At 36.7% G+C, this 15,440-nt stretch overlaps 1 protein-coding gene across 2 annotated transcripts; it reads right to left on the bottom strand.

Moving 5' to 3' along the window:
* Positions 1–1,911: 1,911 nt before the first annotated feature.
* Positions 1,912–13,265, bottom strand: LOC123532784 (BTB/POZ domain-containing protein 3-like). 2 transcript variants are annotated; one of them, XM_045314360.2, is made up of 4 exons: positions 13,040–13,265; positions 11,088–11,369; positions 6,983–7,239; positions 1,912–4,754 (listed from the first exon to the last, which is right to left on the bottom strand). In XM_045314360.2, exons 2-4 carry the CDS (start codon positions 11,118–11,120, stop codon positions 3,641–3,643), a joined length of 1,404 nt encoding a protein of 467 aa, XP_045170295.1. In that variant the 5' UTR covers positions 11,121–11,369; positions 13,040–13,265; the 3' UTR covers positions 1,912–3,640. The 2 variants fall into 2 exon arrangements, with proteins under 2 accessions (XP_045170295.1, XP_053373103.1); XM_053517128.1 differs by lacking the exon at positions 11,088–11,369.
* Positions 13,266–15,440: the final 2,175 nt, after the last annotated feature.

Here is a 15,440-nt window from a genome sequence, read left to right as displayed (position 1 = left end):
ATCTCTTAGTTGTAGAAAAAGACTCGTATCAAATACAGTTCTGAATATCCTCACATGATTTGTCCATTCTAAAATGTTGATCAAAATGATATTGGATTCAAGTGAATTTCAATTTTAATTCTTTTTGTACACATCCATGCAAAGGGGTCCGGCACATGAGTGGATTCAGTTTAATGACTTATTTTTGAGTCCTAGAGCCATAATTATGAAAAAAATCATACTAATATAAAGATCATACTAATATAACTACTCCTAGATCATACTAATATAACTACTCCCTAGGAGTAGTTATATTAGTATGATTTTTTTCATAATTATGGCTCTAGGACTCAAAAATAAGTCATTAAACTGAATCCACTCATGTGCCGGACCCCTTTGCATCCATGGGAAGAATTAAGTTCTCTTACCTACTCAGTGAATCCATGATTTGCATACCTTACCTTGATACAAAAATGGGTAAAAACACGTGATAAATTGAACATGTCTGTTGTCTAGTCTGTTTGTGCATTTTTAGGACAAATATAGTAAGGGCAATGGAACTACATATATGTGTTATGTCATACAATCTGACATTTGTAAAATACATGCTTTTGAGTTTATTTAGGGTTCAAGCCTTTGACATCCGCACATTCACCTATTCCAAACGTTTTATGTAGAGTCAGAGGCATAAAATATTTTATACTTGTCTAGACCTGCTGTTTACTCTCATAACTTGTAAGAAATAAAGTATAGTTGACATAAATTTGATTTTAAGGAATCGTGTATATGTAAAATAAGCACAATTTTCTGGCGGAGACGGGGTACGCACATGTAACATAATTAGGGCAAAGGAGTCCTAAAGAGCTTACAAACTCTCAATCCAAGAAACATGCATTAAAGGCTAACGTTTTTTTTTATCATTTTCAAGTAGATTTGAAATACAAGAATATAATGTTACTGCTTATCGATCTTGTTTCTCTGATTTGTTAAATGGATATCATCAGATCTATTTATCAAAAAGAAACTGAACATGGTAATGCATTTTTTATTATGACTTGCAGCATCAAAAGTATGTCTTTCCTGATCTGCCTAAGTTAAATGTTAAAACAAAGAACAACAGAAACTGCAAAATTAGTCATTGAATTTACAAGTGAATTGGGTCATCAGTGGATGGTGGATTTTCTGGCATCTGGCGAAATTGCATTGAAAGTTGACAGACACTATGATATATAGATCATGGGTACCTAATGTACTGGTGAGGTGATTGCAGTGTTTTCCACGTATATAATGATTTCTGTTACACACTATATGAGAGAAGCAGCTTTCTTATTCTTATGTAGTGAGATAAAATCCAAGTTTATGTGGGTAGGGCACTGGTTTGCCTAGGATACAAACTTAGCCAACACATTAGTTCTATACACTAGGCACAATAAAGAAACCGAGACTCTATTTGCTAGAAATATGGCTAAATTGCCAGATTTTCTTGTATCCGCCTGCTGTCCCTTCAGCTTGTTCAGATCTCTCAAGACTTGTAAATATTACAATATAGCGCGTTCCAGTAAACATAAAGATATATGGGAGCTCGTCCGCTCCAAAAATAGGTTAAATCCCCTCCCCCCTCCCAAAAAAAAGTCATTTCGCTGGCTCGCTCATATTTTTTGGGGGAAAAATCCGATGACCAAGAAATCAATTTGGTGTGGCCTTAATAGTGAAGTTTTGTGTACAAATGATATTGCTAGAGAAACAAAAATCAAAACACAAAAAATATGTTATCTCAATAATTTGACTTTAAAATGTTTATTTCTTATCTGCAATAGCTTGTCATTACATAATGAACATATCTTTGGTCTTAAATTCACAACATTATTTGAGAGCCCTCTGTCTTGACTTGAGGGGAGGGTGTACTGCAGTTAATTTGTGTATCATAAAGAAAACAAGAAAGACAAACAGCAATGTTGGGATTTTGTCATTTAATATAAATGACGAATTTTGAAAAGACAATTATAGAAATGACTAACAATATCTTAACCAAGATTACCAATATAAATATCTACATGCTACACAAAGGTGGGGGATAATTCCGCCACACACTATAGCAACAATGAAAATGTGATACATACTAGGAAAACAGTTTCAAATTGAACAGGAGAACTATAAAATTCACTCATCCTTATTAAATCATGTTTTGTTATTTTTTTTCAACTGAAGTGAGTGGCTAGTTTTAATGGTCAAGTTTGGTTACCATAGCAACCATGCACGTGCAATTATATGGGGTATTAGACAAAAAGTTAATACACTATTCTAAAAACCACAGCAAAATTTGATACATGTATATCAAAATCTATTTAGAAAATTAATCTTCAAATTACTAAGATCTGTATATAATGTCCAGAAATACTCACAATTTACTTTAAAAAATAAATACTAGCTTACACATTGATGTCAGTAGTTCAAAATTATGTAGAATATAATACCAGTAATACATATACATGTATTCAATTACTTAACCATAGTCTAATCAATAAGTAGAATTTCATTTTGTCATTTAATAGTTTCTAATATGTGATTTCAAGTATGACTTTCAATTCAGTGACTTACGCATCACAGTGGTTTCACAAATGCTATATGGAACATGACAAAAGGGAATATCTATAGTATATAGTACAACTGAGAATATATTTCAAATAACTAGGAAATAACAATTAAAAGTACTAGTAAAGTAATAAAATATATACATGACATGTTCCTTTCAATATTTATTTTATCAAATGTGTCTCTGATATCAGCTACTGAAATCACTACTGCTGAACACATGTTTATAAACACACAACTTACGACCACTGGCATCAGACCAGAAAGAAAGAAAAAAATACTGTACATGCTTTACCATACCCCACAATATACTATAAGAACCATGGTCATGAACAGGAAAATGCACTAACCAATTTCAATCGCGCAGATCGGCAAATTGGTACTTTGCATACTGAACAAGTGGTAATTCATTTTCCATCATGCACCAGTCAAATTGTCTCAGTATATCATATGGCAGAGACACTCGGCATATTTCATGCTTTCGTCGGACCTAGCCTTCTCTACGGTTTGCCTGAACCTGCTCAATGTTACTTTAACAATAGCTGTTTAGTAGATCCGTGGATCTCACCATACTGCAATACTATTTGATCTGGTTCTGCTCCGTGTTTCTAATGGAAATGAAATGTGGATCTATGTCTGTTGTTTCAAATATTCGTAGCTGACATTATATGAGCCGCGCCATGAGAAAATCAACATAATGGCTTTGCAACCAGCATGGATCCAGACCAGCCTACGCGGATGACCAGCATGGATCCAGACCAGCCTGCGCATCCGCACAGTCTGGTCAGGAACCATGTTGTTCGCTTTCAAAGCCTATTGCAATTAGAGAAACCGTTAGCGAACAGCATGGATCCTGACCATACTGCGCGGATGCGCAGGCTGGTCTGGATCCATGCTGGTCACAAAGCCACTATGTTGATTTTCTCATGGCGCGGCTCATATTGTGTAATGCTAATAAAATAGTCATGCAATTTATTCGCTGTAGCCTACTCGGAAGTCTTCCACGTTTTACTATTTCAATCACAGTTACTGGATAGTAAATCACTGGGTATGCGTCCATCCCGTGTTTCTAATCAAATATTTGTACAATAAGTCCATGTATCTGACCTTGCTCCGTGTTTGTGTGTTCTATGTCATACATCTGCGGTCTTGTGTTCGGGTAGTCCAAGAACTGGATATTGACACTGCCGTGACCATCCGGATCCTTCCCTAAATGCAGCCGGGATCGGGTCCCTAAATAGGTCTCACACTCGCCCATAGTAAGAACCACGGAGTATATTATACCAGGTTTCACACGCAGTGATCTTTCAAACAGAATTTCTTCGAAATACTTTTCGTCTGCCCAGTTTATAACAATACCCTCCTTGGTCAATAACTCCCGTTCGCCTTCTAGAATAGTTATTTTTCCTTGCAGACGACCTTCTCTTCCGCATGGCGCGAAAATACTGATTCCCGCCAGTTTTACAAATCCATTTGAAATTTTGAAGCTTATCCCGTGCTGGTCTTCCTTCGACATTCTGTAGAACTGGTTTGCGTTATAAATAAACCTCTTTATCAAGACAAGATCTACGGTGTTTCTTCTTGGCCTTGTGTTGAATTTAAACCCTGGTGGAGTTTCTATAGGTCTGTCAATGATATATTGAAATATTTCCACTTTTTCTTCTAGGGATAGAATGTTTTCTTTTGAAACTATAGAAGAAAACACCTCTTTTGGTATATTTGGAAAGCGAATAAGATATATCAAATCGCCAAGAACTGTTCTCAAGTGCTCCGTGGTCGTTTTATCATCACTTTCAGTTCTACTCTTTTCGACAGTTTCTTCTTGTCTACTCGTTTCTATTGCCCATCTCTTACAAGCCTTGTAAACGTCGATTTCAAAAGCAGACAAATTATCTGAGGCTATTATCTTTTTTAAACTCTGCTTAGAAAGTAAACAAAACCCGTCGGACTCTAACACGTCAGCGGAATGCCTGCAGATGAATTGAAAACATTTTTCTTCTAATTCCTCGTCGGGAAAGTCACATGCCTCCTGAAAAAGGCAACATACATTCTCGGCCGACATCTCGTTTTTTAGGAAGTCTTTACATCTCTTTTCCAGACCTCTGACCTGGTACTTCTTTGCTGCATACATCAGGGCCATTGATGATTCGTACTCTAGCTTGCAGTCTGTGCTATACAGGAACCTAAAATGATAACAACAGAGATGTCTTTATGAATATCCTCTGTTCAAATGCATTTCGAAGTCAATTAAATTTTATTAGAACAAAAACAAAGAGGGTCATGATGACCCTATATCGCTCACCTGTTAAATTTGGCCTTGAAACAATCTGACCAAGTTTAACGAAGTCAGGGTCATAGATGCGGCATCTACAGTGTTAATAAGCTTTGCCTTTGATTTGAGTGGGCGACCTAAGTTTTGACACCACATGACCCAGTTTCCAATTTAGCCTAGGAATCATCAAGATAATCATTCTGACCAAGTTTCATGAAGATAGGATCATACATGTCGCCTCAAGAGTGTAAGCAAGCTTTTCCTTTGATTTGAGCGGGTGACCTAGTTTTTGATCCCACATGACCCAGTTTCGAACCTGGCCTAGAGATCATCAATATAAACATTCTGTGCAAGTTTGTATCAAATAAAAGCATACATGAAACCTCTATATGGCTGAAAGGACCAAAACAGAAAATTTTGCTCCTTTCAGGGGCAGTCACTCTAGAACCCATGATGGATTCTAGCTGGGTTTTTTTCGAAAAGAACCAAAATCTTATTGAGACTTAAGTTGTGTGTAAGTGTGGTTACAACCGAATGTAAAATGTCACTTCTATCGTGTTCACACGGTAGAAATTAACAAATTTGGCTCTTTCAGGAGTCAGTTAGGGACCGTAACTCCGGAACCTATGATTTGATTTGAAGGTGTCACCATGGAATCCAAGATCTATTGTTGTTAAAGGTATTTTGCAAGTTTGTATCAAATCAAAACATAAACGAAGTCTGTATATGGCTGCAAAAGCCAACATAGCAAATTTTGGCCCTTTAAGGGCTCATAACTCTGGAACCCATCATGAGATATGGCCAGTTTTCGAAAGAATCCGAGATATTATGCCGATACAAGTTGTGTGCAAGTTTGATTAAAATCGATTGCAAAATATGGACTCTATCGTGTTCACAAGCCACAATAGCAAATTTTAGCCCTTTAAGGGTCCATAACCCAGGAACCCATGATGGAATCTGGCCAGTTTTCGAAAGGACCCGAATTATTATGCCAATACAAGTTGTATGCAAGTTTAATTAAAATCGATTGCAAAATGTGGTCTATATCGTGTTCACAAGAAATTGTGGACGGACGACGGACGGACGTACGACGGACGAAAGCCAATCACAAAAGCTCTAAAAGAAAAACAAAAAAGAATATACTTGATTTTTGACTAACATATACATATCCTTTCCGCGCCTGTAACGTAATAAAACATATTAGCGTCTGATGGCCCTTTCTCGCTTTCGTGGAATCAGCATTTATTACACGAAATTCATTTTGAAACTATTTCTGAATCTAGGTCTGCAGCTCTCAAAAACGGAAATATCTAACATCCGAGGCATATCCTGACACTTTTAGACAACACCAAAAAGGACCTTTTGAACGATTTGACGAAGTTCCAAAAATCTCAATATATCCTCGCTCCGTTAGGGACCCCTGTGGGCTTTGTGTTTACTTCGAATTCAAATATTCTTTCGTAGATGAAAAGCTGACATGTTGTGCTAAAGTCCAGATATTTTTAAATCGACTGAAACTCCTGAAAATTGACTCCCCATTAGCCAAAAAAGAGAGAGAAAAGTCCACCCGCATAAATCTAGGCGAGTGACCCCTGCGCGTGTCCCCTGACCAATGCAAATGCGACGTATGCCAGGCGAGATAGTATAAAAATGTGCCTGGTGTCCTAAGGATATCAAGATAAACCTACTTCTAGTATTCTTTCAGATTTCTGACTTGAGGAAGACCCAAACCTTATGTCGGTCCGAGTATTATTTCAGATATTAGAATCAAGAATCTAGATGGCACCAGATACAACCAACAACATAAAGTGCTACTGGTTAGTGTCAAGGAGGCCAGTGATTCAAAGTCGACACTCGCTCACAGAAATATCTAAGCAATATTTATAGCACAAGTATCCGAGACGATTAGTGGTTAGAAATAGCTTGTAAACTTTAAGGCTAATTCGTGTCGTCGTAAAAAAATAAATTGTTAGGTTGGAAGATGTTGCTTTAAAGTTAATCGTACGACTGAAAGATAATTGCTCTAAAGTAAATGATTTTCAGTTTTTCTACATATCTTTGTAAGATAGATCTAATAAGAATCTGAAAACAAAGCAGTAGCACTTGGTTAGAAAAAAATAGACGCAAAAGCGTAGTAACCTGAACAGTTCCTTTAGAACATTCGCTTCTATATCCGGAACTTCAACATCACCTTTCTCTGGCATAGAACCGTTGAACATAGCATAGAAAACCGGACTTCTACTTGCCAACACATACTTATGACCTTTCACTTCCTGTTTAGAACTTCCGGTAAGAAATGTGACGTCACAAAGTATCTCATTTTCCAACATCTGCAAATTCGTCTCCTCGAATGGAGACGTATCCTGCCAGTCATGTCTGTCTGCTAAAGCTTTCTTCTGAAAGAAAAGTAAAATGAAAATACACGTCAGTAGCAGACGTTAAACAAATATACATTTACATATAAGGCTGAAACACTATGTCCTATGTTTCAAACCAGGAAACGACAGCAGGAAAATTAAACTTACATGTGTTAAAGGGGCCGTGCCCCCACCCCTCACCGCCCACCACACAGTTGGCTGAGGAGTGACATATACTTATCAAAGTTGCACTAAACAGTTTAGACAAAGGAATATTTTCTCAAAATTCAGACCCAAATGCACTAGAGGCCGCCATTTCGTACCTATTTAAAAAAAAAGAAATTTCCAGGGAGAGACCCCCTGACCCATTTAAAACGATGTGAGTACCCCCTCCAGTACCTTAAAATTTAGACAAAAAGTGCACCAGAGGCCGCCATTTCACACCTATGTTTCAAAATGTTCCAGGTGGAGACCCCCCTGACCCCCCTAAGATGATGACAGTACCCTTCCCGTACCTACAAATTTTGATAAAAAATGCACCACACACCACCATTTCTTTCATATACTTCTAACATTTCTAAGGAGAGACCTCTGCCCCTCCCCTCAACACGAGCGGTATTTACACCCAATCGCCGGTGTCGCCTTCTTTCAAAACTGGTGCCGCCGCCCCCCTCCCCCACCCCCTAATAAAAACTTTTTTGGAACCGGGCCTGTACATGTATGTCTTTCCACATTGAATCTATTAAACTCGTTGAAATGCTCGGTAGAGCCTCGCATTCTATTACACTCGTATAATATCCTCTATATTATACTTCGAGTGCAGTGAATATAAGGATATATGGCCCTTGAAAAGTGTTATCGACTTAGGGCGAAGCAAGAGCTTGATACCACTTTTCCCATCATAATATCGACTTTTTTTATCATTATATACGACTATTGAAATATAGCTGCAGTAATAATAGATATTCCAGAAATGAAAATTCAGACTTTCACTGGTAACCATTGTACCCAGTAGACATTTGACGTCGGTTAGACGTCGGCCCCGACGTCGGATTAATTAAGAAATAATTTATCTCATCGATGATTTGTCGCTGAATAAATCACTGTTTGGAGTTCAGATGCGAAGGAATTATATCACGAGGGCGTAGCCCGAGTGATCTAATGCTACGCATCTGAACGACAAACAGTGATTTATTCAAGAGCAAATCACTGAATGAGATATATTATTTCGATTCTAACACGTTATCAAGAACTTTAAAGTACACCCTTGTCGGCATGCATTAAATATTTGCCCGTTTTCAGTCGGGGTCTTTTCCAGCGCGTCGCTACGCCGCTTGACGCTATGACGTAATAGTTGTGACGTCAGAACAGTGAATTGTTGTTTAATAATTCACTGTTTCCAGCCTTCTTTGTTTAATAGAAAAATGAATCGGATCGTGTTAGAATGTTGGATTTTGGTTGGATTTGCAAACCGTTTAGACGTCAGATCCCGACGTTGGCTAGACGTCGCAATCCGACCATTTTCCAACCTAAATCTAACCGCTTTTCAACCAAAATCTGACCAAATTTTCAACGTAATTTGCAAATGAACAAGTAATCAACACATTTGTTTTATCATCTTTAGATCTATTTCATATTATGGCGACATAAGTCTAATTTAATAAGTCCAGAAAGTAATCCATTAATTGAAACTTTTAAGTTTCGTCATTTTTGCATGATTCCTCAACTCCGCTGAAATTTCCATCTGAAATATATAAAATTTGACAGTTTCATCATTTCATAAAAATCGAAAACTTAAAAGTATGCTAGTGCTATTACTAAAGAACATAATTGCTACGAGCAAAACAAACATGTTATATTTTACATTCTATAACGAATCTTCTATAACTTCGAAAATGTAACGAAGTTATAGGTGTTAAACGCAATTGCGTTTTAAAGTAACAAACAACAAGGCAGTCTGAAAGACAGCTAAATCCCACGCCACTGCTATGGATAGTGAAAGGGTAACCCTTTGACCTTTAGCTGTGACCTTGACCTTAAACTGATATGGCTGACTCATGAATTCTGCACAACGTCTTGATGAGGTGATCATTTGACCCAAGTTTCATGAAAATGCTTCAAGGGGTTTAGGAGATACAGAGCTCAAACCTTTGACCTTGAGTTTTGACCTTGACCTTGACCCGGCTGACTCATGAGTTCTTGATGAGGTGGTCATTTGACCCAAGTTTGATGAAAATCCTTCTAGGGGTTTAGGAGATACAGAGTGGACACAAAATGGAAGGCTCAAACATTTCACCCTAAGTTGTGACCTTGACCTTGAGCCGGCCTGGCTGACTCATGGGTTCTGCATATCGTCTTGATGAGGTGATCATTTGACCCAAGTTTTATAAAATTCCTTCAAGGGGTTTAGGAGATATAGAGCGGACACAAAATGGAAGGCTAAAACCTTTGACCTTGAGTTGTGACCTTGACCCGGCATGGCTAACTCATGGGCTTTGCACATCGTCTTGATGAGGTAATTATTTGACCCAAGTTTCATATGAATCCTTCAAGGGAATTAGGAGATACAGAGCAGACACAAAATGGAAGGCTCAAACATTTGACCCTCAGTTGTGACCTTGACCTTGAGCCTGCACAGTTGACTAGTAAGGTCTGCAAATCGCCCTGATGAGGTGATCATTTGACCCAAGTTTGATGAAAATCCTTTAAGGGGTTTAGGAGATATAGAGCGGACACAAAATGGAAGGCTCAAACCTTTCACCCTAAGTTGTGACCTTGACCTTGAGCCGGCATGGCTGACTCATGGGTTCTGCACATCGTCTTGATAAAGTGATCATTTGACCTAAGTTTTATAAAATTCCTTCAAGGGGTTTAGGAGATAGAAAGCGGACACAAAATTGAAGGCTCAAACCTTTGGCCTTGAGCCGACAAGGCTGACTCATGGGTTCTGCACATCGTCTTGATGAAGTGATCATTTGACCCAAGTTTCATGAAAATCCTTCAAGGGGTTTAGGAGATATGGAGCGGACACTAAAGGGTTACGGACGGAGACCATTCCTATAACCCCCCACTGGCACAAGGTTTAGGTCTTCCTCAAGTCTGAAACAATTACGAGTATAACTATTAAAATGTATAATTTTTAAAAATCTGTTACTCACGTTGCGGATCCCTCCCTTTGTGTAAAGTATATATAAACTTGTTCTATCTTATTCCAACAAACGAGGCATGTTCTAATCTCTGAGCTCAATTTTCGACTGGCCCAGGCCAGGCCAGGCCAGATTTTATTGTACATACAGAAATGAATTGCATAAAATCTAAATATACAATTACAGCAGCACGCAGTATTAACCTGTATTGTTTACTTGCTGCAGGTCAAACAGAATAAGAAACCAGTCCTCTGGAAAATCATTAATTAACCATCATTCATCTTATTTGAAATACAGATTTGCACTGAAGAAAATGGTGTAGCTAAATGATAACTAGCCATTTTTTTCTGTGATCAAATTATTTAGTCAGCTATAACACTTAGTTTTAAAACTAATGGCTAATTTCATTAATAAGTTTATTTGCTGCAATATAACTGAATATTTGCATGCAGTGAATGCATCTCTTTGGGAATTGTAATTACAGGTTGTGTCCCTATTATCCTTAGCTGACCTCTTAACTGTTCAATTGAAACTTTTAATGTGTGTTTGGTTTAATTAAGCTGATGTACAATTTATGGAAAAGTTATAAAAATAGTATTCATTGTGGGGCCTCTAACTTATTGTCAGGGTGTTGGCATTTCAGATTTAATTGACATTTTTCTTGCACATAAATCGATGGTGCATCTAAGTTTTCTTTTCACTTTCCTGTGATAAAGTCAAAAGAGCTGAAACCACACCAACCTCCACCACCGGCGCCGGTTTTTGTCTGTTCATCTGTCTGTCCGGAATGACGTAATGGTTTTCACTTAGTCTCTAAGTGTCCCTTCACAGCTCCCTCCAATCTTTGTTTCAGTTATTAAAGTTTTCTGAGATGAGTCCTGTTTTTTGTTTTTACTCTGAGAGTTTTTACTTTTACTTGACTGTGTTTCTCAGTATTGTTTCTTACTCATCAAGCCCTAATCCACAATACATCTCCTGCCATTCAGAGTGTGGCTCATCTTCATTGCCAATGTAGAACTTATCCTGTTATTGCAAATTATGAAAGAGAAGTAGTTGTTGATAAGTGAAGCAACGTAATCTTTAATCTTGATTAGTATATGCATGTACATGGTTTTTGGTATGTAATATGTTGTTATGTTATATCTTACAAAAATATTTATCATTGTGTTTATGTTATTTCTAATTGATATATTTAACGCTAAAAGATGCTCTTGAGCCTGTTTCACAAAATATGTAGGATTTTTTTTCACATACTTAAAACAATATAAAAGCAGTCTTACAAAAATATTCAGTAAGTGTATAACCTAAACTACAAAATGTATTTATCACTTCCCCGCATCATACTATGATCCCAGATCCCAGAACGGAGATAACATTTAGAAACTGAAAGTTGTTATCCGTAGGTATTGACAGGTGGCACTCATTAATCTTCGCCAATATTTTCGGGCGTTTTCTTTATTTTACACCATATTTGTAACCTGAACATATCTAAATTGACCAAAATAACATGCATAGTTTACCAATGGCACAGTGGCGTAGTAATAAGTTCTCCGACTTTCACGCATGTTACCGTGGGTTTGATTTCAATTCAGACTGTTTTCATTAAATCGATATAATGTCATTTTATCGATACTGTTTTTTATTCTTACAACATAAAAGATAATAAAAATGGTCAAACATGTGTCTCGAACTGACAGTCCCGAGATCGGTAGCTGAACGTTTTGTCAGCACAACTATATCTGCATCTACGACCTGGAGGTAAAGAAATGTTTATATTTTATTTGGTTTTCAATATTTATATTTTTATTTAAGTTTGGGCACCGAAAATTTATTTGCGGAAACATACGAAAGTTAGGTTATTCAATGGGGGGTGGGGGAACCAAGCCACCAGTCAAGTGTCAATTGAGGTGGAGATCCCCTGATAATAGTCATAACAATTAATCTGACATCACCTTTAAATTAGATTTAATAGTTATGTTAGCTACAGGCTTATTCCCAGGTGTATAATTTTGCTGAGTAGGAATTCAAAATGTAGGCTATTTATATAATGTCTGAAATATCCAAACTTATCCCTTAATTAATAAATTCCAGAAGTCAGATTTTAAAGATACTATAGAAATCACTTTCACCTTTAAGAAATTGAAATCTATGGCCTGGCCTGGCTTGGCCCGATCAAAAATTGGACACATCGGTACAAGCAAGGCCAGACCAGGCCAGGCCAGACTGTGTAGTAATATAAATTATTTTTTTTTTTTTGCATTTGCACCTTTTCCATCTATAGTGAAACCCTTTGTATAAGGGCCAGTCATGGAGTAAAATGATGACTTTCAAGTGCGGAAATCATTAATAACATGTATGCAATATGAAGATTCGAAGATGTAAAAGTTAAATAATGGTAACACTATAATAATAATAATACACTTTACCATTTTCCAAATAGAATAAAGTACATTACTTTAATAATAGTATCTAAGGTTCCGTTGTCATCCTAAATTTCATTAGATAATATTTAAACACCTCGGATTTCATATGTTTTTACATAAACTGTCAGATAGACATGAATTCCAAGATCTAACTTATATAAAGAGTTAACAAGCAAACCAAACAATTAGAACATGAATTATGTTATGAATTCTGAATAGCGTAAGGAAAAACGGCGTTAAACCCAAAGCAAACAAAGCAAATGTACTTACTATATTTGCCATTATGTAACAATCAGCGGAGTAAACATCCCTACCGATCAATACTTATTCCCTACATTGACAGAATTACAGAGAAAAAGTCAGCGCCAGTGAACACATGTATCTGTATTGATTTTCCAATTCAATATCTGCTAGGGCCGGTCTGTTGTTTTTTCCTCTTCATTATCAGCCGCGACTAGAAACTTTTCTGGAAAATATTGGCCGTTACTTAAAACATTTCGAAAACAACTCTTTGTCGACTATTTCGTCCACTTTATTTTGTAAAACAACAGCGCTTTTCTCCCTTGATTTCTATCTAAATATAAGGAAATACATCATTCGCATTCGAAGGAATTATATTGATGGTAACAGAAACTTTTACCACCAAGAATCAATTTTGATGCATATTTCAGTAATTTGTGACATTTGTGACATCAGTTTTTTAAAATGTCCAATTTTGAAATTTTGTTATAAAACTTTTCAGGATAGATTCTACCTAAGGTTGCATTATGCAACATTTCAATGAAAAAAAAAACGTGTAAAATTTCTAAAATATATTTCAAATGTTCTCCGATTTTTACGATGGGAAAATACATTTTGTTTTGGCCAGAAATAAGTAGAGGATATTTGTTTGTTTCAGTATAAGATCGAGGTATATTTCACCGAGTGAACAGCATAATTTAATATTTTCACGAGTGGCGCAGCCGCGAGTAAAAGAGTTAATTATAGTGCTCACGAAAAAACAAACAGATTTTCTATTTATTTTATGCTATTTTATTGGCTTAAACATATTAGATCTCTATCCGCGCGAAAGACGTTCCGGAACCGCACCGTGCGTTCCCGCCTACCATTACCCATTCCGCCAACCGAAGCGTTTATACCTAACTTTAGTGCTTAGTGCAGAAAGATGAGAAACTTTATACCTGACTAAAAATTGAGTTTCAGATTTGAGTTGAGGCCTAATTTAAGTGTAGTTTTAAGATTTGAGTTTAGATCTAATTTTAGATTTGAGTTTATACCTTATTAAGTTGAGTGGAAGATTTGAGTTTATAGTGCTTAGTGCAGAAAGTTGAGTTTGGACCTAATTTGGGTCTAGTTTAAGATTTGAGTTTAGACCTAATTTAAGTGCTCAGGGCAGAAAGACGAATAATTATCGCGCGCGAAAGATGTTCCGGAACTGCATCGCGGGTTCCCGATTACAATTACCCATGCCGCTAACAGAAGCTTTTATATCTAACTTTAGTGCTTAGTGCAGAAAAATGAGATACTTTATACCTGACAAAGTTGAGTTTTAGATTTGAGTTGAGGCCTAATTTAAGTGTAGTTTTGAGATTTGAGTTTAGACCTAATTTTAGATTTGAGTTTATACCTTATTAAAGTTGAGTGGAAGATTTGAGTTTATACCTAACTTTAGGGCTGAGTGCAGAAAGTTGAGTTGGGACCTAATTTGAGTCTAGTTTAAGATTTGAGTTTAGACCTAATTTCAGTGCTCAGGGCAGAAAGACGAATGATTATCGCGCACGAAAGACGTTCCGGAACTGCATCGCGCGTTCCCGATTACAATTACCCATGCCGCCAACAGCAGCTTTTATATCTACCTTTAGTGCTTAGTGCAGAAAGATGAGATACTTTATACCTGACTTAAAGTTGAGTTTTAGATTTGAGTTGAGGCCTTATTTAAGTGTAGTTTTGAGATTTGAGTTTAGACCTAATTTTAGAGTAGAGTTTATACCTAATTTAAGTTTAGGTGAGGATTTGAAGTTATACCTAAATTTAGTGCTTAGTGCAGGAAGATGAAAAACTTTATACCTCACTTAAAGTTTAAGTTTTAAATTTGAGTTTAAGGGCCTTACTTAAGGGTTACTTTTAGATTTGAGTTTAGACCTAATTTTAGATTAGAGTTTATACCTAATTTAAGTTTAGGTGAGGATTTGAGTTTATACCTAACTTTAGTGCTTAGTGCAGAAAGCTGAGTTGACACCTAATTTATGGTTAGCTTAAGATGTGAGTTTAGACCTAATATTAGTGCTCAGGGCAGAAAGATGAAGAATTATCGCGCACGAGTACGTACATATGTAAGACGCGTTCCCACCAGCCATTAACCCCTGCTGCGGCCAACCGAAGCGATTATACCTAACTTTAGTGCTTAGTGCAGAAAGATGAGAAACTTTATACCTCACTTAAAGTTTAAGTTTTAGATTTGAGTTGAGGCCTTACTTAAGGTTTACGTTTAGATATGAGTTTTGACCTAAGTTTAGATTTGAGTTTATACTTAATTTAAGTTAAGGTGAGGATTTGAGATTATACCTAAATTTAGTGCTTAGTGCAGGAAGATGAGAAACTTTATACCTCACTTAAAGTTTAAGTTTTAGATTTGAGCTGAGGCCTTACTTAAGGTTTACTTTTAGATTTG

This window comes from Mercenaria mercenaria, chromosome 11 (genome assembly GCF_021730395.1).
Source record: "Mercenaria mercenaria strain notata chromosome 11, MADL_Memer_1, whole genome shotgun sequence".
In the NCBI taxonomy this organism is placed as follows: domain Eukaryota; kingdom Metazoa; phylum Mollusca; class Bivalvia; order Venerida; family Veneridae; genus Mercenaria; species Mercenaria mercenaria.
Note: the sequence above shows the minus strand (reverse complement) of the source record. Positions and strands in the feature narration are given on the sequence as shown.